Genomic DNA, 23,867 nt, shown 5'->3' with positions numbered 1-23,867 from the left:
GCACTTCCGGGTTTCGGGTACCGACTTCCGGAACCGCGCTTCTCGCTCGCAGTAGGAGTTTGGGACGTTGAGCTCGTAGGAGGTGAGCCGGGCTGCGGGGCGGAAGGGACGGGGACTCCGCCCCAGGGAAGCGGGTGTCAGTTCCCGGGAGGGAGGCAGCCTCGGCCCCGCTTCCGTTTCGCAGAGGCTCGGCCGAGGCCGAGGGGGGCGGGCGCTCGGGTCACCGCGGGGTCGGCTTGGGGCCCGAAGCCACACGGCGCAGCGGGACGGCGGGGAGAGTCGCCCGCGCCTCGGCTTCGGGCCCGCCTGCTGCAGGGCCGCCCGCGGTGGCCGTCTAGCGTCTCGGCCTCAGTTTCCTGCCCGGCTCGCTGAGTCGCCCGCGCCGACCCGGTGGAGCGCCTCGAGGCTGACGCTGGGTGCTCGGCCCGAAGCGTCCGGCCGGAGCTGAGCCCGAGCCGAGCGCCCTCCCACGCGTGACAACCCTGCGGTCGTTACCAGGCCTGGTGCCCACGGCCCTGGGGCTCCGCGGGGCATTTTCCTCGTTTGCACGCGGGTGGGTCGGATGCAGAAGCGCCCAAAGGGAGTCGAAGGAGCAGGGAAAACCACCTAAGAGAGCGGGGCTGGGGGGCGCCGCCTGCGGAGTCCTGGATCCCTGTCGCTGAGGCCACTGGCGGACAAGGGTCCAGTTACTGCCATGCGGTCCGTGGTCACCGAGTGGCGCCCCTCGCTGGACAGTGCCTGGGAGAGGGGGGATTTGAACACGGGCGGCCTGGTTTCCCCGTCCTCGTTAGGCTCACTCCCGACTCTAACGATGACAGCGGTAATCATGGGACCCGGGAACAGCTGCTCCCCTTGGGCACTTAGTCCGAGTGAAGTTTTTCAAGTAGCAGCTCCTGGGCTTCGCCTTACAGGCCCCTCCAGGGCGCGGGCGGCGCTTAATGCGGTGGTTGATGGTGTAAGAGGCAGCTGAAGCTCATCACCCGCTGCCGGGAGCTGGGTGTTGTAGTCCAGTCTGGAGCTGCTTGACTGTTACGCTTGTGCTCCCACTCGCAGCTGCCTTCCAGCTCCGCAGAAGGTCGGTTCGTGTTGGGGAGGAGAACGGAGTCTTGGGGTCTCAACAAGTGATGCGCTTCAGAAAGCACATTCTAAAGAAATCGCTTCCTGGGGGCGCCAGGGTCCAGATAGAACTCTCCCAGACGTAAATGTGGAGTAGGGGTGCTGTCTGCACACCTTCTGAGCAGTCACTTATAGAACAACGTGGTTATTTTTGTGTGAGAGATGTTTTATGACACTGACTAGGTGACTAGGACAAGGAAATACATGGTTAGAAATCACAGACTCTTGGGATGAGCCTTTTGGTCCACCTGTCTTAGTACCCATTGCTTCCTAAAACACGGTTGGTTTTGTGTGTGTGTGTGTGTTTTAAAATATATTTTTATCGACTTCAGAGAGGAAGGGCGAGAGACAGAGAGATAGAAACATCAATGATGAGAGAGAATCATTGATTGGCTGCCTCCTGCACGCCGCCCCCCCCCCCCCCCCCCCCGACTGGGGATCAAGTCTGAAACCCGGGCTTGTGCCCTTGAGCGGAATTGAACCCAGGACCCTTCAGTCTGAAGGCCTATCCAATGAGCCACACCGGCTAAGGTCTAAAGTAAGATTGTAATGCCTGCTTGCTTAGCTTGTCACGGTGATGGATGGACTTGGGAGTTTGCAGGGAGTTGGGAAGGCAGGCAGGAAGAGGAATTCACAAGGAAGTCTTCCGTTGATGCTCAGAACCGATCACCGACTGCGCCTCTTTCGTCTGTTCCCTCAGTGACTGGCCATGTCGCTGTCCCACTTGTACCGGGACGGGGAAGGCCACATGGACGACGACGACGAGAGGGAGAACTTTGAGATCACTGACTGGGATCTGCAGAATGAGTTCAACCCCAACCGGCAGCGGCATTGGCAGACCAAGGAAGAGGCCACCTACGGAGTGTGGGCAGAGCGGGACTCGGATGAAGAGAGGCCCAGCTTCGGAGGCAAACGGTACTGGCTGCCACGGGGCTGCTTCCTTCTGCTTTAGGGAAGGGGCTGGGGTAAAGAGGGGGGGTTTTGGGAGCTACCCCACTAACTATACTTCTCTCCTGGCCTTGCTGAGTCCCTTAGCTAGGACATCAGCTAGGGAGGCCCGTTTTCCTCTTGAGGCTCGAGTGCTGTCCTCCCGCTGCGTTAACCACTGTTACTGTTATTGGGCAGCTATGTAGGGCCTGGTGCTAGCGGCCCAGACCCCAGTGGGTGGAGACAGGCATTAGTCAGCAGCTCACATATGGAAGTTTGTAACTGATTTAGGATTCCCACGCGGGGCACTGTGTCTGCCTGCAGGGCCCGAGACTACTCCGCGCCCGTCAACTTCATCAGCGCGGGCCTCAAGAAAGCGGCGGCGGAGGAGGCGGAGCTGGAAGATTCTGACGATGAAGAGAAGCCTGTTAAGCAGGAAGAATTTCCTAAGGATTTCGGGCCGAAGAAGTTAAAAACGGTAACATCTTTTTTCTTTTCTTTTTAAATATACTTTTATTGATTTCAGGGAGGAAGGGAGTGGGGGAGATAGAAACATTAATGATCAGAGAAAATCATTGATCGACTGCCTCCTGCACGACCCCTACTGGGGATCATGCCTGCAACCCAGGCTTGTGCTCTTGACCAGAATCGAACCTGGGACCCTTCAGTCTGCAGGCTGACGCTCTATCCACTGAACCACACCAGCCAGGGCAAAAGAACGGTAGCATCTTTATGGAAGGACTGTGGCCTTAGCAATGTCCTCGGCAGGTCACTGCAGCCTAAGCCCCTCCTAGCGGGTGAGGGCCCAGCTGGAGTCCGGTTGCTTCCGGGTTGAAGTGTGCTGTGCAGTCTCTTTCCACATCAGACACACATTAGGTCTGTGTGACCTGCCAAGGTGCCTGCGACCGCCGGGCCATTTTCCCACCAGTCGAGCTTGCTTGCTTAGATTTTCCATCATCTGAGCTCTGCTGTTGCTTTGCAGGGTGGCAATTTTAAACCCAGCCAGAAAGGCTTTGCAGGAGGAACCAAGTCGTTCATGGATTTTGGCAGCTGGGAGAGACACACGAAGGGGATCGGGCAGAAGCTCCTGCAGAAGATGGGCTACGTCCCTGGGAGGGGCCTCGGCAAGAACGCGCAAGGTACGGGCCTGGGGGGGCCTCTGTGGGAGGGGCCAGGGCCGAGGAGGGGAGAGTGTCTGCTTTGCTCCTTGGAAAGTATCTGAACTCCTCAGCCAGCACAAGACAGACTGTCTCCTACGCTGCCTGGCACTACAGACGCTAATAAGACACTGGTTTCAGCAGGAGGAGGAGGAGGGTCTGAAACAGGCAGTAAGCTCATGGGCTGAAAACAGGCTTTTTGGCCTCATTTTTTCTAAAAAAAAAAAAAAAAAAAAAGGACTTTGTTGCCAATATTTAAAAATGAGACCCTCGCTCCTGAAATTCTAGACCTGCCTGCAGTGATGGGTTCAGCTGAATCCTAGCTGCTCGGGACCATGCCCCTGGCTGCTCCTGGAGGCAGTCTCTGTCCCCCCCCCCCCCCAACCCCATTTGACTTGTTTTCATTGACTTTCCTGGACCCTGAAAGCTTGAGAGTCAGTGGTCCCTGCTCACAGGCATCTCAGCTCTGCAGAGGCAGCCGTGTGTCCTCCAGGAAAGCCATAAAGCACTGTGTGTAGCTTTTTAATAGCAGGAGCCATGTAGCTGCAAGCTGGGCTGAGCAAACCCTGCATTCGCTCCCTCCATCCTCCCAGGAGCTCCGCCTCCTGTCCTTTCCCCCCACCCGGCCTCAGACGCATTCTGGGGACAGCTCCCCGCACACATCCTCACCTCAGTCCCAGGCCACCAGCCCACGCAGGTGCCTTCTTCCTGCAGACGGCTTCCCTGGGCCTGGAGCCTCTGCCGGGGCACCACCACCTGGAGTTTGTAGTAGTTTCTGTCATTCACTCATATTCCACTCCCTGAGTGAGTGTGACAGTTAAATCCAGGTTATGTGCTGAAAACATTAGCTTATGAGAAATCCACAAAGGGAAGATAGAAATGGTGGCCAGGAAGGAGAGGGGGATGTTCTCATTGAGATTTCAACAGCACTGACTGGAAGTGGGAGGGGAGAGTTTGGGGTGAGGGGAAATCTGTATTGAAATGCTGGGGTCTTGGTTAGAAACTGTTACTAGAACATTTCATTCCAAGGCTTACACACGTTATAAAACAAGCGAAGCACAGTTGGTCTGAATGCCAAGTAGGTGGCTCTCCAATGCAGCTTCACCTGCTTCAGTCGGAATCGCCATTCGGTGTCATCTGAGTCCCTGCACTTTCCATGCTGAAGGCTTCCGATCGAGCAGAGAATTGTCCCGAGTTCCCAGTTACAAATGATTGTTCTCCTCTCTCGAATCCACTACGAAATGGATGCGGGTGGAGACGGAGGTCTGTGTGTAGGACCTAAATGCCTCACGCAGCCCTGGTCTGTGGCAGCTCAGGGTCCAGCCACAGGACGTGGGCGGGGGTGAGGGACAGAGACAAGCTCTCTTCCCTGGGCCCCGTCTAGTGTGCGTGAGGCCCAAGACGTGTGACATCACGAGTGGCGGATTCAGAGACAAGAACTGCTGTGACCTGAAGCCTCTCCCTTTTCCTTTTGCTGAAACTCGTCAGGTATCATCACGCCAATCGAAGCCAAGCAGAGGAAAGGAAAAGGTGCGGTGGGAGCGTACGGCTCCGAGCGGACCACCCAGTCCCTGCAGGACTTCCCTGTGGTGGACTCGGAGGAGGAAGCGGAAGAGGTAACTGGAGTCTGGAGGCGGGGCGGGCGGGGTCTGTGTCATTTGTGTGTGTGTGTTCGCTCATTCACTGTCAGTCTTCAGGTGGTGATTGTCCAGGTTACAGGCCAGGCTGGAGGGTGGGTGGCCGTGACCAGTGGCTTAGAGCCTGGCGGACCGTCGGTGAACAGTCATCGGCGGTGGGGTTAGAAAGAGCAGTACCTGCTAAGTGCCAAGGTAGAGGATCAGATGGGGGCGAGGGGAGGTGGTGGGCTTGACATAAATGGGGTCAGGGCAGACCTCGTAGGAAGAAGACATTTCAGGTGACACCTGGCAGAGGGAGGGCCTCAGCCGCAGCGAGAGAGGAGGCCAGAGGTCAGAGCAGCTCGGAGCCTGACAGTGGAGACCTCGGGAGGCGTGCAGGATGGCAGCACACGGAGCAGGGAGGGAGGGGCGTGCATGGCGGTGAGAGGCCCACGCCGCCCGCCTGGAGGCCACGTCAGGTGCTAGGGTCTCCTCCCACATGCAGCAGGGGCACCTGTCAGCTGGGCATCGCTTTGCTTCAGCGACAGAAGGTGCCAGCTCTCCTCATGGATAGGTTACTTTTTCCTCCTTTGCATTATGGGGGAAGCAGGATGCCACAAAGACACACGTCATTATTCTTGTCATTGGCCCTCTCCTCCTACTGAGCCAGGAGGTCTCAGACTTAGACACTAACAGATGCCAGGCATGTGGCGTCAGTGATGTAGGTGAGCAGGTGTGTGGCGGGGCCTGAGGCAGACAGGCCAGGGCATAGCCCATGTAGAGGGTAGTGTCTACCCAGCTCTAGGCGACTATTGGAATGTGGGCTCAGTGTTGCCCGATTTTTCTGATTTCCCCAAAGTAGATGTCCAGGTTATTATCTTCTTTTTGAGAAAAAAATGACCACTCTTTTTAAAATACGTTTTTATTGATTTCAGGGAGGAAAGGAGAGAGAGATAGAAACATCAATGATGAGAGAGAATCATTGATCGGCTGCCTCCTGCACACCCCACACTGGTATGGAGCCCCCACACACCCAGGCATGTGCCCTGACCGGGAATCAAACTGACCTCCTGGGTCATAGGTGGATGCTCAACCACGGAGCCACGCCTGCCGGCCACAAGTCTTAAACTAACACCATGAGGAAAAGAAGTGACAAACACAAAGCCCACTGCTGGGTTCCGGACTCCACGACCCTCAGACCAAGCTGCCTCCTGTCCTGTGCACCTTCCCCCAGGCTCCGCACACCCTGCTGAGAGGCTCTGCCCGAAGCTGAGGGGCCAGTGGTTTGCCTGCACTTGCTTAGAACCAGGGTCTGTGTACTTAAGACCCTGATGCTGTTTTCTACGTTTGACGTGAGGCAGACTTAGAACCAGCAGTGCCTGCCATCCTGGACGATCAGGAAATGTCTTTATTTTTCTTTCCAATCAGTGTACCTGCCTTCTGAACCCCACTATTTGTAAGAGGGGGAGCGGGTGTCGAGTATCATTAGGTGGTTTAGTGTCACACAGGCACAATCCTAGCATGACCTTGTGAAGGTCGAAGGGAGCGGCCCCACCTGCCGTCAGAAGGGGGCCTTCTGGTGTGACGGACGCACCCTCTCGTTCAGGAGTTTCAGAAGGAGCTGAGCCAGTGGAGGAAGGACCCCAGCGGGAGCAAGAAGAAGCCCAAGTACTCCTACAAGACGGTGGAGGAGCTGAAGGCCAAGGGCAGGACCAGCAAGAAGCTCACGGCTCCCCAGAAGGAGCTTTCGCAGGTCAAGGTACGTGCCCTCGGACTCCGGGCCAGGCTGGGGCACTGGGAACAAGGACACCACAGCCAGACGCCAGCACCAGGGCTCCTCAGGCCCCTTCCAGGCTCCTGGCCGGGTTTGGTTTTTGTTCATCCTGCTTTTCTTGCTGGATAGCAGCCTATCCCTTCACCATCCTCACACGGTCAGTAAGTCACCTGGTTCCTGCCGTGTGCCCGGCACTCCCATGGGGTCCGTGTGTGAGCCGCACACCCGCCTCTGCTGAAGCTCACAGCAGCGAAGGGTCAGACTCCGTGTGGCGTCTCTTCACTGCGCTGTGACTGGTCCCCTTACTGCTAGACCTGTAGCTGTTTCCTGGCTTTTAGACAAGCTGGTGTGCACATAAAGCCGTGTCTTTGTTTCATTTTTAAGGATAGATTCTCAGAGTACAATCAGGTAAAGAACAGGCCGGTCTTTAAGGCTCTTAACACCGGGAAGGGTTCAGGTTAGGGTGCAGGACAGTCCTCGGGGCAGAGCAGCATTGAATTTGTCCTTTTGAGAACAGATGACATTTTACACACGTCACTTCCCCTCGCAGCTAGGGCAGCACAGGCCCACTGCACCCACAGCTGTGCTCAATAGCGGGCTCTACACCGTTCTCCTCACAGCGTGTCTTCCCGGCCTTGTGTCTGTTTCATAGGCAGCAGTGAGTGCTAACCTGTCCCTCTGCCCTCTCCAAGGTCATAGACATGACGGGCCGGGAGCAGAAGGTCTACTACAGCTACAGCCAGATCAGCCACAAGCACAACATCCCCGACGACGGGCTGCCGCCGCAGTCCCAGCAGCTGCCGCTGTCCGGCAAGGAGGCCAAGGCCCCGGGCTTTGCGCTGCCGGAGCTGGAGCACAACCTGCAGCTGCTCATCGACCTCACGGAGCAGGAGATCATCCAGAACGACCGGCAGCTGCAGTACGAGCGGGACATGGTGGTGAACCTCTCGCACGAGCTGGAGAAGATGTCGGAGGTGCTGGACCACGAGGAGCGGGCCATCTCCAACCTCAGCAAAGTGCTGGAGCTGGTGGAGGAGTGCGAGCGGCGCATGCAGCCCGGCTGCAGCCACCCGCTCACCCTGGACGAGTGCGCCCGCATCTTCGAGACCCTGCAGGACAAGTACTACGAGGAGTACCGCATGTCCGACCGCGTGGACCTGGCCGTGGCCATCGTCTACCCGCTCATGAAGGAGTACTTCAAGGAGTGGGACCCCCTCAAAGTGAGTGGTCGGGGAAGTCGGCCTCGCCTCTGCCCCGACACTGTTGGGGGGAGCTGCCAGAGGCAGCCTCTCAGCTGCTCTCCTCCCCCCAGGACTGCACCTACGGCACCGAGATCATCTCCAAGTGGAAGAGCCTCCTGGAGAACGACCAGCTCCTGTCGCACGGTGGCCAGGACCTCTCGGCAGACGCCTTTCACAGGTCAGCGGACGGGGACAGGCTGCTACCTGCTGGGGTGGGAGGGGGAGCACCAGGCTTTCTGCCCCACGCTGGCACTGCTGGGGATTTCGGTCCTTGTTCATTACTTCACTTGACACTTGTCGAGTGTCTACTGAGGTCACGCGTGTGCCAGGCTGACCCTGGGAGTAAAGCAGCCAGCCTTACAGTTCCTGTGGCAACTGGAAAAGGCAGATAGTGGATAAGGAGTGAACACATACACCCCAGTGGCAGAGGATCAGGAAAGTATGCCTCTGGGGGGAGGTTTGAGGCAGAAGCTCAGGGGGACATTTAATCTGTAACCAAAGGGTGAGAGGTGTCTGCTGTGCAGAGCTCTGGGTGGAAAAGCACACGACATCTTGCGAGGCGCTGTGTGTGGGGCCGTGAGCCTGTGTGACCCCGCAGCAACCCTGCCAGTAGGCGCTGCCAATAAAAGGTCCCGAGGCTGGGTGAGCAGCCAGGAAAGAGGCGGCTGGCGCAGGTGTGGTCAGCGTGGGGCCCGGCCTGGCGGTTCTCTGCCCGGATGTCCATGCCGCTGCCCTTTCTTACTCTAGAGAAGCGGGTGTGGTGCGCCTTGCACACCGTGAACCTGCCCTCTGTCTCTCTCACAGGCTGATATGGGAAGTCTGGATGCCTTTTGTTCGAAATATCGTCACCCAGTGGCAACCCCGGAACTGTGAGCCCATGGTGGACTTCCTGGATAGCTGGGTGCACATCATCCCCGTGTGGGTGCTGGACAACATCCTGGACCAGCTCATCTTCCCCAAGCTGCAGAAGGAGGTAGGCCCGGAGCCAGTGCTGCTAGAGCGCCTGCCGTTAACAAGTGTCAGCACAGCTGCTGCCCCAGTACCTCCAGCCGTTGTAGCAGCACGTGTCTCCCCACAGCCCCCATTAACAGGGAATTAACTTGGTTTCTTAAAGTGAACGCTGCCATTTCTGAGCTGTAATACAATTGCTTGGGAATATTTTTATTTGGCTGCCTTAGTACCAAATGTGTCCCACACACACGCAAAGGGCTGGACCTTGGCCAAGAGAGCACCTAGCGTCCTCGCCATTAACCGCCAGGGCATCGTTTGATCCCCCACAGGCTGCGTGAACGTCGCTGTTTCCCCCACTCCCTGCAGGTGGAGAACTGGAACCCACTCACGGACACCGTGCCCATCCACTCCTGGATCCACCCGTGGCTGCCCCTCATGCAGGCGCGCCTGGAGCCGCTGTACTCCCCCATCCGCAGCAAGCTGTCCAGCGCCCTGCAGAAGTGGCACCCCAGCGACTCCTCTGCCAAGCTCATCCTCCAGCCCTGGAAAGACGTCTTCACCCCTGGCTCCTGGGAGGCCTTCATGGTCAAGAACATCGTGCCCAAGCTGGGTAAGGATGTGGGGAAGCATCCAGGCCAGCGGCTTTGGCCTTGGTTTCTCTGGGCCAGCTTAGTGGTTGTGCTTCTCAGAACAAGGCCTTGGAGCCGCATTAGCACATGGGCTTCTCACCGTAAAAGAGGTGCCGCTTCTGTGCACTGAGGCTGAATATAAATGAAGTCAGAGCCCTTAAGGCTGTGGTGACCATGTCAGACTGGTCTAGGCTTCTGGCAACAGGATAGCCATCGGCGTCCTGGGATTGTCATGGGATTTGATTCTGGGTTTGAGAAGAAAATGACCTTTAAAGGCCAACCACACACTAGCCCCTCAGGCGAAGCTTCTCTCAGAGCCTGGCTTTCCCTTGCAGGCATGTGCCTCGGGGAGCTGGTCATCAACCCCCACCAGCAGCACATGGATGCCTTCTACTGGGTCATCGACTGGGAAGGGATGATCTCCGTCTCCAGCCTGGTGGGGCTCCTGGAAAAGCACTTCTTCCCCAAGTGGCTTCAGGTGCCTTGTTTTGCTTTGCTGGGGGTGGGGGGGAGGCAGGGGAGGTTCGCTTAATTCTTGGGTGGCTGTTGGATGGCAGTGCTGTGACTGACAGGAACGAGTGAAGCAATACCAGTGACTGCCATTTATGACCATGTGCCAGATGCTCTGAGCACTTTATTTGCATTATTTTGGGGTAGGGACTGACATCCCTGTTGTATACACAGGAGGCGGAGGCTCAGTTTACCCGCAAGGCACTGAGCTATCAAGCTGCCTCCACATCCCACACTCCTGAGGGCCTGGCTTTCAGCCCCATCAGCGGCACCAGCTTGTAGGACCAGGAGTAAAACAGCAAAGGGCCCCTTTCAATGTTTGGCTCCCATTTGTTGCCACTTTGGATGCAAGTTTCTTACTCGTTCGTTTCTGGCAGGTGCTGTGCTCCTGGCTCAGTAACAGCCCCAATTACGAGGAGATCACCAAGTGGTACCTGGGCTGGAAGTCCATGTTCTCAGACCAAGTGCTGGCGCACCCGTCCATCAAGGACAAGTTCAACGAAGCGCTGGACATCATGAACAGGGCGGTGTCCTCGAACGTCGGTGAGTGGGGGCTCCGTGTTTCTGCACATGTAAGAGACAGACAGAGTCTTCAGGTCCCTGGGGGCTGACTACAGTGTAACTCACCCTCCACTCCAGCAGACCTGACTCAGCCACCAGCTCTCCTGTGACTGGGAGGGGCGCCTCTCTCTGAATGGAGACAGATTTAAGCAGATTCACACTGGGTCTGCCTCCAGGGCCTACCTTCATCCCCACTGTGCTGTGTGTCCTTTAAGGTTCATTTGTGTGCCTGCTCAGCCAGCGTTGGGTGTGCTACTTAAGTGTAAGCTCAGAGTGTAGAGTCAGGGCACAGTCTGACTCTTAGTTGCTTAACCTCTTAGACCAGCGGTCACCAGCCTTTCGGATCATGGACCACTGGTGGCAACCGCTAAGACCATATTCTTTACCTGTAAAACAGTAACGTGTAACACCTACCTTGTAGGTTTTACTAAAAACCTAGAGGGGTTGAGTTACTGGGAGTGGGGTATCTAGCGCTCGGTGGGTGTCTGCTGTGCCAAAAGTGGGCAGTTGCTGGGCAGGCGTCTAATATCTATTCCCCTATTGCTCAGGCCTTTGTTTTCAGGGTTCTGCCGGCTGCCTCTTTGGCAGTGTGGAGTGAAAACTCCCAGGCAAGATGGGAACAGAATCTGGCCACTAGGAATTTGCCAGAAATCTCCAGCCCAATTCTTACGTGAGTGCAGCCAGGTGTGCAGGTGCTGGGCCATCTCTTAGTGTTTTGTGTCTGCGGCACAGCTGCTCAGTGAGTAACAGTAGGTTTAGGAGATGGTGCCTGGGGTATATCCAGACTTCAGCCCCATCGCAGCCTAGATTCTGTGCGTATCGGACGCCTCTCCTCACCCCCTGCCCTGTCTCCCAGGTGCCTACATGCAGCCCGGAGCACGAGAAAACATCGCCTACCTCACCCACACGGAGCGGAGGAAGGACTTCCAGTACGAGGCCATGCAGGAGCGGCGGGAGGCCGAGAACATGGCCCAGAGGGGCATCGGCGTGGCCGCCAGCTCTGTGCCCATGAACTTTAAGGACCTCATTGAGACCAAGGCCGAGGAGCACAACATCGTCTTCATGCCTGTCATCGGGAAGCGACATGAAGGGAAGCAGCTCTACACCTTCGGCCGCATCGTCATCTACATCGACCGGGGAGTGGTGTTCGTCCAGGGCGAGAAGACCTGGGTGCCCACCTCCCTGCAGAGCCTGATCGACATGGCCAAGTAGGCGGTGGCCGGGCAGCTGCACACGTTTCTGACTAAATCTTTTGAACCATCTTTGAAAGAGTCACTTCTCTATTCAGTAGGTTCTCCCCACCAGCCAGGCCCCGAGGAAGGCTGTGGAGTGCGATAAGGGATTTGAGGGAGTGCATGAAACTTTACACCAAGTCCTTCCACAGCTCTTCCCTCAAGAGCCAGGCTGAGGGCTTCCTGTTCTCTCCAGAAATGGCCCTGGGAGGACAGAGTCCCCGCAGGCCCCCCGCCCCCCCAGTCCCAGCGGCGCTGCTGCCTCTGCCAGCACTTCCTACATCACGGCCAGTTGGGGCCGGTAGCTGAGGCACCTGCCTGGTTCCTGATGATCTCGAGGTCCTCGCAGTCCCGGTAATCTGGCTCTTCCCGAGATGCCCACGTGTCCGTGGGGAGCTGCTTTAGCTTCTGGACTGGGAACCAGTGCACAGAGGTGTCATTAAACACGTCCGAGTACTGTGCCGTCTGGGGAAACGCCTGCTCCTCCAGTCCTTCTAAAACCTGAGCAGAAAATCCAAGTCAAGCATGTAACCTCCATAGGCACGGTGAGCCCCCACCAGCCCCGCCTGCACGTGTAAGGGCAGACTCCTCAGTGGCGGAGACTCGCACCCGTCCCCATCCCGCCCCTCGGTCAGTCAGATACCTTTGCAACATAGGCATAGTTTTTCTGCAGAATCCTTGTCAACAACCTATAAATAAAAAGGTTTTTAAGCAGGATTAGGCGGTACGAGAGTGGTTTTATCCAGCTGAAGGCATACAGCAAGGCAAGGTGACTTCAATATGGTAAGAATGTAAAAACGGGGTGTAGAGAAGGTATCCCGCAGGAAATGTGAACGTCCCAGTATCTGCACCCACTTCCTCAAGGGAACAGGAGGAGGGCGTAGAAACCCAGTGGCCCCTACCCATTAAGTCCTGCCAGCCTAAGGGAAGGGAGGGGCTCCTGGCAAAGACTCCTTCGCTTGCTTCACAGCTTGACTCAGGGTGACAGCTTCTCTGGCCCTCCGTCCAGTTTCTTGGTCCTTTTCCAAGGACCAGCCATGGAAACGTGTTGTGCTTGCGGGTCACTGAGGACTGGGCCGCCCCGGGGCCTGGCGGATCTCGGCTTACCTTTCCTCCAGGCCTCGGAAGCTGTTCCCAATGATGACCATCTTGGAAAGGGCATCCGCTGACCAGTTGCTCCACAGAAGGTTGTTGTACAGGGCCGTCCCGCAGTGCAGCATGTAAAAGACGGTGGGCTGGCCGCGCACACTCCGCTTCCCTTCCTGGGGAAACACGCCCAGATGGAACCACTTCTCACACGGGAGGGAGAGGCCAGGACAGACTAACAAGCTGAGGATCCTCACCACACACAGAAACGTGGTTGCGTGATGGAGGTGCTGGCTAACCTTACTGTGTCGTCATCTTGCAGTATACGTGTGTCACCCTGTGCACCTTAAACTTAAGATGCTGTATGTCAGTTATAGCAACAGCTCAGGAAAGAGAGCTGAGAGGGAAGCGAATGGAAGAATGAAGTTAATGTGTGTCCCACGAACAGAGCGCTCTGGCTCAACAACAGGGCCTCTCGGGTCCATGAGAGCAGGGGGGTGAGGGTGGCAACAGTGACTGTCCCCCAGCAAACTCGCGGCTGCAGCCCTGGGCCTGTCCCCCAGCAAACTCCTGGCTGCAGCCCTAACCCTGTTCCCCCAGCAAACTCCTGGCTGCAGCCCTAACCCTGTTCCCCCAGCAAACTCCTGGCTGCAGCCCTGGGCCCGTCCCCCAGCAAACTCCTGGCTGCAGCCCTGGGCCCGTCCCCCAGCAAACTCCTGGCTGCAGCCCTGGGCCCGTCCCCCAGCAAACTCGTGGCTGCAGCCCTGGGCCTGTCCCCCAGCAAACTCGTGGCTGACCCGCAAATCCCAGCTCAAGACCCAGGAAGCTCCCACCATCCCCCAAAGAGAAAGGGTGTCCTTCCGATCTCAGTTCCTAGCACGCGGGTCTGCCTGCCTGTCTGACTTTTCATTTACTTGTCTGCAGGCTGCATGCCTTGATGTGGCCGGGGGCTCCCTGAAGACAGGGACTGGCTCCTGTTTGTCGCGCCTCCCAGAGCTCCTTGCCCAGCAGAGCAGGCACTCAGAAAAGCTGATCTGTATTAAGTGGCCGTGTTTTAGGAGCTTGCCAACATCGGCAAATGAGTCCCTGTTTCAGCTGGGCCTCATTTTCATCTTAAGCAATGAAATGGCAGTTTCTCAAAACAGAGGAATCAAATGATTATTTTATAACCCCCCAAGACAATACAAAACGAAACTCAGAGGTATTCGCCTCGAGTGGGAAATTTCCTTTTTCCAGGCCTCAAGAACTTTCGAACCGCAATGATTTTAGGGGGCGCCGGGGGGACAGAAGCTTCATCCACAGCTCAGCCAGGTGCCGTGGGAATGGCTGACTACAGCTCCAAAGGGGGGAGCCGTTCTGTACCCTTTTATTGCCTCCCTGGGAATAGGGTCAAGTCCAACCAGAAAACCCACATTTGAGGCACTGAGATTGTGTGTCCTTTTAGTATTTCAATAACAGTAAATACCAATCTAGCATAATTCCTGGACACACACTCGTCGAAAATTTTATCAACCTAACGTCTGGTTCACGCCATTTGTGTAATTTACTTTTCTCTGATGGGCACAACAGTCAAAATGAGGGTAACTAGTCACATGCACAGACACCGGGAAAGCAACAGAGAGGAGGGACTGCCGTTTCAACAACAAAAAACCGCATCCGCGGGTCAGAGCCTGGGGTCCGCGGGTCAGCAGTTCCCCTAGCTCCATGCTCCCCTTTCAAAGCCACTCACCTCATTCTCACCGAGGACAGTCACCCCCAGGGTGGTAAGGACTGCAATTTCCAGTTGGCTAAACAGAGGGTCATACACCCAGCAGTGACTTCTGGGAATCTGCAGGAGGGACGGAGTTATTGCTACCAAATGCCCGTGTGCACGCCGTGGGCAAGACCAAGGGAGGCGTGGTAAAGAGGAGTCCAAAATGTACCTGGCACTTTTCCAGGAGGAGAAGCAAGAACGCGAGCTGGCTTCTAGCTATGGCGCAGGTGGCAAAGTTCCCAACGCCGTAGCACACACACTTCCACCCGCAGGTCCCCGGGACCAGGGTCTCTCCCGGGATGGAGCCCGGAGCCACCTCCGAGTCATCCGGTGAGGAGTCTAGGTGCAGGCTTCCAATGGCTTCCGAAAGAGCCCCCACAGGGGCATCCAGTTGTTCCAGATGTTTCTTAAGACATGTGTTGATGGTTTCTGAAAGAGCAGGCCCCCAAGTACAGTCAGAGTGACCCTGTGCACCCCATCAGCCACCAGAGCAGCCCACAGGCCAGGGAGCAAGGAGCAGGCCGGCAGCAGCGTCACCTCCTCAGAGAGGGGACCCCAGAGACTGCAGCCCTGGGATACTCTGCTCCCAGCATCCTGGGACGCGCCGCCGTGTCCACCGGAGCTGACAGGCTGGCTCTCCAGCTCTCCAGGTCCCCGGGCCCCCGCAGCCTACCACCTCAGAGAAGGGTTTGCGAAGAAATCGTTTGCATTTACGGCCACGGTTTCTATCTAACATACTAATGTAAACTCATTCTAGTTTAACAGGAGGTCCCTGGTAAACTCATGTTATGCCTTGAAATTCCAACTTTTTTTTATTATAACAGAACGAGGAGCAGAGCTCTTAATATCACACTATAAACGGCTGGGAGTAAGAATATTTAATGTGTAAAAAAAAGTGTGGTTCAGTGATTGGGCATCAACCCATGAACCAAGAGGTCACTGGTTCGATTCCCAGCCAGGGACATGCTGGGGTTGCAGGCTCCATCCCCAGCAGGGGCTGTACTGGAGGCAGCCTATCGAGGATGTTTCTCTTTCATCGGTGTTTCTCGATCCCTCTCACTTCCTCTCTCTCTAAAGAGCAATAAAAACATATTTTTAAAAAAGGTAGGCTGGAGTCGGCCTGGTGGTCAAATCCCTCTAGTGTTAACTACAACAATTAAGGCTTGGCTAGAACAAGACTGCGCACAGAGACCACAAGGGGGAGCACCAAGAAAGCATAAAAGATGCGGAGACAAAAAAACATGACAGAAATGGAGGATATGGAGCTAAGAATCGCAATTTTGAGGGCTTGCCATAAATTTGTGCAGAGCCTCACGAAAACTAATGAGACCCTCGATGCTACGATAAAGAAATTAGAAAGTAAGCATACACAGACTGAAATAAAGAATATTATACCCAATAGCAGACCAGAGGAGCACAAGAATCAAAACAAAGATTCGACAAAAAACACCCAATTGGAAAAGCAAAATGAAAAAAGAATCCGAAAGTGTGAAGATAGTGTAAGGAGCCTCTGGGACAGCTTTAAGCGGACTAATATCAGAGTCATTGGAGTGCCAGAAGATGAGAGACAGCAAGATATTGAAAACCTATTTCAAGAAATAATGGCAGAAAACTTCCCCCACCTGGAGAAAGAAATGGACTTACAGGTCCAAGAAGCGCAGAGAACCCCAAACAAAAGGAATCCAAAGAGGACCACACCAAGACACATCATCATTAAAATGCCAAGAGCAAAAGACAAAGAGAAAATCTTAAAAGCAGCAAGAGAAAGAGGCTCGATTACCTACAAGGGAATACCCATACGACTGTCAGCTGATTTCTCAACAGAAACTTTGCAGGCCAGAAGGGAATGGCAAGAAATATTCAAAGTGCTGAATACCAAGAACCTACAACCAAGATTACTTTATCCAGCAAAGCTATCATTCAGAATTGAAGGTCAGATAAAGAGCTTCACAGATAAGGAAAAACTAAAGGAGTTCATCACCGCCAAACCAGTATTATATGAAATGCTGAAAGGTATCCTTTAAGAAGAGGAAGAAGAAGAAAAAGGTAAAGATACAAATTATGAACAACAAATATGCATCTATCAACAAATGAATCTAAGAATCAAGTGAATAAATAACCTGATGTACAGAATGAACTGGTGACTATAATGAATCAGGGACATAGAAAGGGAATGGACTGACTATTCTTGGGGGAAAAGGGGTGTGGGAGATGCGGGAAGTGACTGGACAAAAATCATGCACCTATGGATGAACTCAGTGGGTGGGGAGTGAGGGTGGAGGGTGGGGTGGGAGCTGGAAGGAGGGGAGTTATGGGGGGAAAAAAGAGGAACAAATGTAATAATCTGAACAATAAAGATTTTAAAAAAAAAAAAGAAAAAAAAAAAAAAAAAAGGTAGGCTGGGGCTTCTGGAGTCTAACAAAAACTACTCTCTTTAAACCTCATATGGAGGTGGGTGCTCTGGTCTCTCCTTTATGACACTGGTACAGAATTTATTTGCACAAATCTGGATGCAAAACAAAACAACAAGCAACAAGCTAGCCATTCCCACAAGAAGGAAAGGTCGCATGAAAAACGGGCCCTTTCAGTCCTTGCTGTGAAAGAAGTGGGGAAAGCTTTTTGGAAAACCACCAGACAGTGGATATCAAGTTGGTCACTGCCTTTCACTAATTTCCTTTCTGGGACTATATCCCAAGAACATCAACTTAAACTTGGTAAAAGCTCAATGCAGAAAGGTGCTCACTGCAAACTTATAATTAAAAAACAAATGAAACAAAGCAAATGCCCTTCAATAAAAATGGTAACTACTGTAAGACTACTATTGTTAAGTCCACTCGATGTATTATTTATGTTCCCACACGTAATGTTTAGGAAGAGAGTATAACCGCGGGGGGCGGGGGGGGGGGGGGGTCCACGTTGTAATCTCAAAGAAAAAGAGCAGGATAACACCAATTTCAGCAACAATGATAATCACCGCTCACAGTCACTGTCTCCTCTGCAGCAGGCAAGCACCATTCTAAGCACTTGAACAGCCTCACTTAATAGGCAAAATTACACTCCAGGACATGCATTATCATCTCCATTTCACAGATGAAGAAACTTAGGGTCAGAGTTAGTTAAGAGCCAAAAACACGCAGCTGTAAGGCGGAAGGCACAATTAGAACCCAGATGTACACCACCCTGAAAGCAAAATGTCATCAAATGAGGGTGGGATTCCTTTCTCTGCCCACATTCAGGCCCCTCCCACCCCCACCCCCCAGCCTTGGCGGGGCGGTACTCACCTAGTGCTGAGCTCCAGAAGTCAGAAACGCGCAGGTCTTCCCTGTTGAGAAAAACGGCGAGGTCATCGCCCATTCTCCTCAGGGCGGCCCTGACAGTGACCCCCTCCTGTCCATAACCTGGATGTGGGGAGCATGACGGGGCGCCCTCAGACGCAGAGCCCACCCCTGAGTGACAGGAGGAGGAGACACGGCGAACATGGCAGAGCCAGAGCACGTACTGCTGGGGCTCAGAGAGAGCAGCACAGAGGGCTTCCTGGAGGAGGCCCCACACTGGGGATCGAGCCCGCAACCCGGGCATGTGCCCTGACTGGGAATCAAACCCGGGACCCTTCAGTCCGCAGGCAGACACTACCCACTGAGCCAAACCAACTAGAGCATAAAGAAATTTTCTTTACATATTAACAATGTGCTTTTACAGAGTAAGCATTAAATCAATGTTTGGGGGAAAAGGAGATGTCTCAAATAAACAGCCTAACTTTACATCTCCAGGAACTAGAAATAGAAGGAAAAGCTAAGCCGAAGTTAGTAAAGGAAGGAAATAACAAAGATTAGAGCAGCGGTTCTCAACCTGTGGGTCGCGACCCCTTTGGCGGTTGAACGACCCTTTCACAGGGTCGCCTAAGACCATCCTGCATATCAGATATTTACATTATGATTCATAACAGTAGCAACATTACAGTTATGAAGTAGCAATGAAAATAATTCTATGGTTGGGTCACAACATGAGGAAATGCATTTAAAGGGCCAGAAGGTTGAGAACTCCTGGATTAGAGCCTAAGTAAATGAAATACACCCAGAGATATTAAAACACACCATAGAAATACAAAGCATCAAAGAGACTGCTACTAACAATTATATGCCAACAAATTGAATCAACTATAAGAAATGAACAAATTTGTAAAGCATACACTCTTCCTAAACTGAATCATGAAAAACTGGAAAACCTGAACAAACTGATCACTCGTAAGGAACTTGAAACAGAAATCAAACACCTGGCAACAAACCAAATTCCAGGATCAGCTGGCTTCGCTGGTGAAGTCTATCGAACATTCAAAGAAGATTGAATACTTCTTCTCCTCAAACTTTTTCCCAAAAAACTGAAGAGGGATTGCTTCCTAACTTATTTTATGAGGCCAACATTACCCTGATACTAAAACCGGCAAGGTCAACACACACACACACAACCACAGGCCAATATCTTTAAAGAACATACTGTATATGCAAAAATCCTAAATAAAATACTAGTAAATCAAGTACAACAATACAGCAAAAGGATCATACACCATGTCCAAGTGGAATTCATTCCAGAGATGCAATGATGGTTCAACATCCAAAAATCAATGAACCTGATACACCACATTAATAAGACATAAAATAAATCATATGACAATCTCTATAGGTGCAGAAAAAACATTTGACAGGCTACAACATGCAATTATGATTGAAAACTCAATAAAAATGGCTATGGAAGGAAAGCATCTTAACATAATATGGCTGCATATGACAACCCCCAACCTAGCATCATACTCAATAAAGAAAAACTCAAAGCTTTTCCTCTAAGATAAGGAATAAGGCAAGGATGCCCAATGTTTTTCAACACAGTACTGAAAGTCTTAGCAATTAGGCAAGAAAAAAAATAAAAATAAAAGACATCCAAATTGGAAAGGAGGAATGAAAACTATCACTATTTGCAGACGACATGATATTTATACATAAAATCCTAAAGACGCCACCAAAAAACTAATAAACGAATTCAGTAAACTTGCAGGATACAAAAATATGCAAAAATCTGTTAGTTTCTATATACTAACAATGACATCAGAAAGAGAAACAAAGAAAACAGTTTTACTTGTAATCTCAACAAAAAGAATAAAGTACCAAGAAATAAACAAAGGTAAAGGACGTGTACACTGAAAACTGTAAGACACAGTGGAAAGAAACTGAAGATGCAGAGAGATGGAAAGGTATTGCATGTTCACAGATTGGAAGAATTAACATTGTTAAAATGTCTATATCACCAAAGGCAATCTACAGATTCAAGCTAATCCCACCAAAATTCCAATGGCATTTTTCACAGAAACAAAATAAATAATCCTTAAATTTACATGGAGCCACAAAAGAAACCAAAAAGACAAAGCAATCCTGAGAAAAAGATACAAAGCCGAAGGTATCACACTCCCCGATCTGAAACTATACTACAAAGCTAGATAATCAAAACAGTATGGTATTGGCAGAAAAATAAACACATAGACGAATGGAACAGAATTGAGAGCCTAGAAATAAACCCACCCACATATGGGCACTAATTTATCACAAAGGAGCCAAGACTATACAATGAAGAAAGTCTTTTCAATAAATGCTGATGATAAAACTGGACAACCATATGCAAAAAAATGAAACTAGGCCACTATCTTACACCATACACAAAAATGAACTCAAAAATGAACTAAAGATTTGAATATAGAACCCGAAAAAAGTAAAATACATAGAAGAAAACATTGACACCAGTTTCTGGGGATTGGTCTGAGGTCTTTTTTGTGAATTTGACTCCAAAGGCAAAGTAAGTAAAAGAAAAAAAATTAACAAATGGGACTACATCAAACTAAAAAGCTTCTGCACAACAAAAAACAAACAAAAAAACCACAAACCCATCCACAAAACAAAAAGGCAGCAACAAATGGGAGAAGATATTTGCAAATTATACTTATTAAGATCCAACATACAGTGGGGCCTTGACTTATCAGTTTAATTCGTTCCGAGACCGAGCTCGTTAAGGAGCTCCTTAACTCAAATTACTCTATCAACTCAATGCAAAAAATCGGCCGAGACAGCTGGTATCTCAAAAAACTCATTAGTCGGGACACTCGTAAGTCAAGGCCCCACTGTATATAAAGACTTCATACAACTTAACAAAAATACAGAGTATCTGAACATTTTCCCAAAGACATACAAATGGCCAACGGGTACGTGAAAAGATGCTCAACATCATTAGTCAAATGCAAATCAAAACCACAATGAGATACCACCTCACACCTGTTAGAATAAGACAAGAAGTAACTAGTGTTAGCAAGGATACGGAGAAAAGGGAATCCGTGTGCACTGTTGGCGGGAATGTAAACTGGTGCGGTGACAATATGCAACACTACGGAGGCTTCTCAAACAATTAAAAATAGAACTATCACACGATCCAGTAATCCCACTTCTGGGTATTTATCCAAAGAAAGCAAAAACACTCATTCAAAAAGACATCTGCACCCCCACGCTCACTGCAGCGTTACTTACAACAGCTAAAATCTGAAAACAATCTACATAGGTGTCCCTTGATGGAAAATGGATCAAGATGTGGCAAAAAAAAAAAAAAAAAAAAAAAGAGGTGGCCATAAAAAAAAGAACAAAATCTTGCCATCTGTGACAACGTGGATGTTCTCTGAGGGTATTATGCTAAGTAAATGAGTCATACAGAGAAAATCATACTGTTTGCTTTCATGTATATGTAGAATCTAAAAAAAAACAAATACAAAAAACGCTGAGCTCACAGAGAGAGAGAACAGACTGGTGGCTGCCAGAGGCAGGAGGAGGAGGGTGAGGTTGGGGTGGGTGTGAAATGGGTGAAGAGGGTGAAAAGGTAAAAACTTCCAGTTACAAAATAAATGTGATGGAGACGTAAGCACAGCATGACTGTAGTTCATACTGCACTGCATACTGGAAAATTGATAGGGGAGATTTTAAAGGTTCTCATCACAAGGAAAAAAGTGTTAAAAACAATGAATAGGATTTGAACTGACAAGCCATAAGCCACTGTTCAGGGGGCTCAGAGAACAGACAGAATTGAAAAAACACCTGTAAGGAGACTGCCCTCGTGTTCCTCCCAGAGGGCAAAGGGGAGCTCGCACACCCAGGGGAACAGCTTAGTGAGGGGCTCCTCTCCATCAGGGGAGGGAGTGCACTGTACCTGGGGGGCAGGTGGAGGCAGGTGGGGGCGGGGGTACTGAAGAAGCTGAGGAGGAGGAGGATATATGCAAACTGCCTTAAGCGTTCTCCAAACCCCTAGGGCCTAGGCCAGGGCTGGGCAAACTTTTTGACTCGAGGGCCACAATGGGTTCTTAAATTGGACCAGAGGACTGGAACAAAAGCATGGATGGAGTGTATGTGTGAACTAATATAAATTCAAAGTAAACATCATTACATAAAAGGGTACGGACTTTTTTTTTTTAGTTTTATTCATTTCAAACGGGCTGGATCTGGCCCGCGGGCTGTAGTTTGCCCATGGCTGGCCTAGGCACACTCATTCCATCCGCTTCCTCAGATCCTAGAAACAGTCACTGCTGCTTTGCAAACAAAACCCTTACCTGAGGATTTACTTTTTATTGATTTTTTTTTTTTTTTTTTGAGAGGAGAGAAACAGTGACCAGCTGCCTCCCGTAGACCCAATCTGCAACCTAGCTAGGAGCCTGGCTGGGAATTGAACCCGCAGCCGTTTTGCTGTACAATGACCCTCCCACCAACCCAGCCACCGGCCCGGGCCCTGCTGCTTTTTCTCTCAGGCTCCACAGCTGCTCAGCCACTTCTTTCTCTTTAGTGGGAACCTCTGAGTCACCACCGCCTCCTGACCCTAATTCTGGGGGAGGGGAGCAGGTAAAACGAGTCTAATTTCTTTCCGTTGTGATGAGCCTGCAGCTGTTATCGAAGGCAATGCTAAGGAAAGCTGTTATTTACTGAGCCCGTAAAGGACCACAAACAAAAAAGGCAATGATACAAAAGAACAGAAGCAGGCGATGTTTACAGAGTGTTCCCTTCATTGGGCACTATGCTAAGTGCTACCTGACGTAGAGAGCAAGGTGTGGGGTGGGGAATGGGGGAACCAGAACAGTGGGGCGCTCTGAGGCACAGGGTTTGGAGTCACAAAGCAATTTGGGTCCACGCATTACCTACGTCTCCATAAGACCAGCTGCCCCCGGGATCCCGGTGGCTGAGGTGTTCAAATTGATAAAATGCTTAACCAAGTGCCAGGCACAAAGCAGCTCAATTACCTGATGATGATCATCATGAAAATCACAATCACGTGCTCGTGTTGCTTCCCAGGCATTAGCAACGCCAACAATAACCAACAATAGCCAACAATAACCAATAATAGCCAACAATAACCACCATCAGCGTAACAGTGACACCACAAACACTGGTGCTGCGTTCACCACGCCGAGTATGGAGGCACCGTTCCAAACGGCTTCCATTTACTAACCCACCGAACCCTTAAAACAAGCCTCTAGAGCAGTGGTTCTCAACCTTCCTAACGCCGCGACCCTTTAATACAGTTCCTCCTGTTGCGGTGACCCCCAAGCATAAAGTTATTTTTGTTGCTACTTCATCACTGTAATATTGCTACTGTTATGAATCGTCATGTAAATATCTGATATGCAGGATGTATTTTCATTGTTACAAATTGAACATAATTAAAGCAGAGTGATTAATCACAAAAACAATATGTAATTATAGATGTGTTTTCCGATGGTCTTAGGCGACCCCTGTGAAAGGGTCGTTCGACCCCCAAAGGGGTCGCGGCCCACAGGTTGAGAACCGCTGCTCTAGAGGTAACTCTTCACGCCCACCTCCCAGATGAGCAAACGGAGGCACAGACGTGACATACCCGCCCAGGGTGACCCGCGGGGACTGCCATCAGAGCGCTCACTGCGATCCGGCCCGGGAGGAGCTCTGGGCCTCGGCTAAACCCTCACAAACAGCCTCTTCAAGTGGCTGCACTTACTCCACTTGAAACCTGGCGAGACTGCGGCTCGGCGCGAAGGTTCAGACCCGCCACTCACCGGGCCTCCCGGACGCGACGAAGCACGACTCCGTCGTCCACCTCGGGATCCGCCTCCGGGTCCTCGGCCGCCGCCGCTGGCCTCGTCCGCGGACGCCGAGCCGCTGAGCGCCTTCTCCGCGGAGCCGCGGCCCGCCAGGGCTCCAGCTCCGTCGCCGCCATTGGCCTCTGACATCACGGGCGCGCGGCGCTCCCGGGTTACGTCATCTCCGCGC

General features: G+C 52.0%; 2 protein-coding genes across 3 annotated transcripts; one reads left to right on the top strand and one right to left on the bottom strand.

Annotated features, from left to right (window-relative positions):
* TFIP11 (tuftelin interacting protein 11) lies at positions 1-12,431 on the top strand. Of its 2 annotated transcripts, none has more exons than XM_070399388.1 (13): positions 1-82; positions 1,817-2,031; positions 2,368-2,521; positions 3,026-3,182; positions 4,689-4,816; positions 6,423-6,575; positions 7,283-7,810; positions 7,903-8,009; positions 8,636-8,804; positions 9,149-9,392; positions 9,747-9,889; positions 10,299-10,464; positions 11,339-12,431. In XM_070399388.1, the coding sequence occupies exons 2-13, from the start codon at positions 1,826-1,828 to the stop codon at positions 11,692-11,694; spliced, it is 2,511 nt and encodes an 836-aa protein (XP_070255489.1). In that variant the 5' UTR covers positions 1-82; positions 1,817-1,825; the 3' UTR covers positions 11,695-12,431. The 2 variants fall into 2 exon arrangements, with proteins under 2 accessions (XP_070255489.1, XP_070255490.1); XM_070399389.1 differs by lacking the exon at positions 1-82 and adding an exon at positions 533-553.
* SRRD (SRR1 domain containing) lies at positions 10,014-23,817 on the bottom strand. Its single transcript, XM_070399396.1, has 8 exons — positions 23,654-23,817; positions 17,835-17,875; positions 14,723-14,982; positions 14,530-14,628; positions 12,822-12,976; positions 12,358-12,403; positions 12,033-12,215; positions 10,014-10,485 (listed from the first exon to the last, which is right to left on the bottom strand). The coding sequence occupies exons 1-8, from the start codon at positions 23,812-23,814 to the stop codon at positions 10,435-10,437; spliced, it is 996 nt and encodes a 331-aa protein (XP_070255497.1). The 5' UTR covers positions 23,815-23,817; the 3' UTR covers positions 10,014-10,434.
* Between the last annotated feature and the right edge of the window lie 50 nt (positions 23,818-23,867).

Source organism: Myotis yumanensis, unplaced genomic scaffold (assembly GCF_028538775.1).
Source record: "Myotis yumanensis isolate MYYU_CA2020_CCGP unplaced genomic scaffold, mMyoYum1.0.hap1 SCAF_19, whole genome shotgun sequence".
Taxonomy (NCBI): domain Eukaryota; kingdom Metazoa; phylum Chordata; class Mammalia; order Chiroptera; family Vespertilionidae; genus Myotis; species Myotis yumanensis.
Note: the sequence above shows the minus strand (reverse complement) of the source record. Positions and strands in the feature narration are given on the sequence as shown.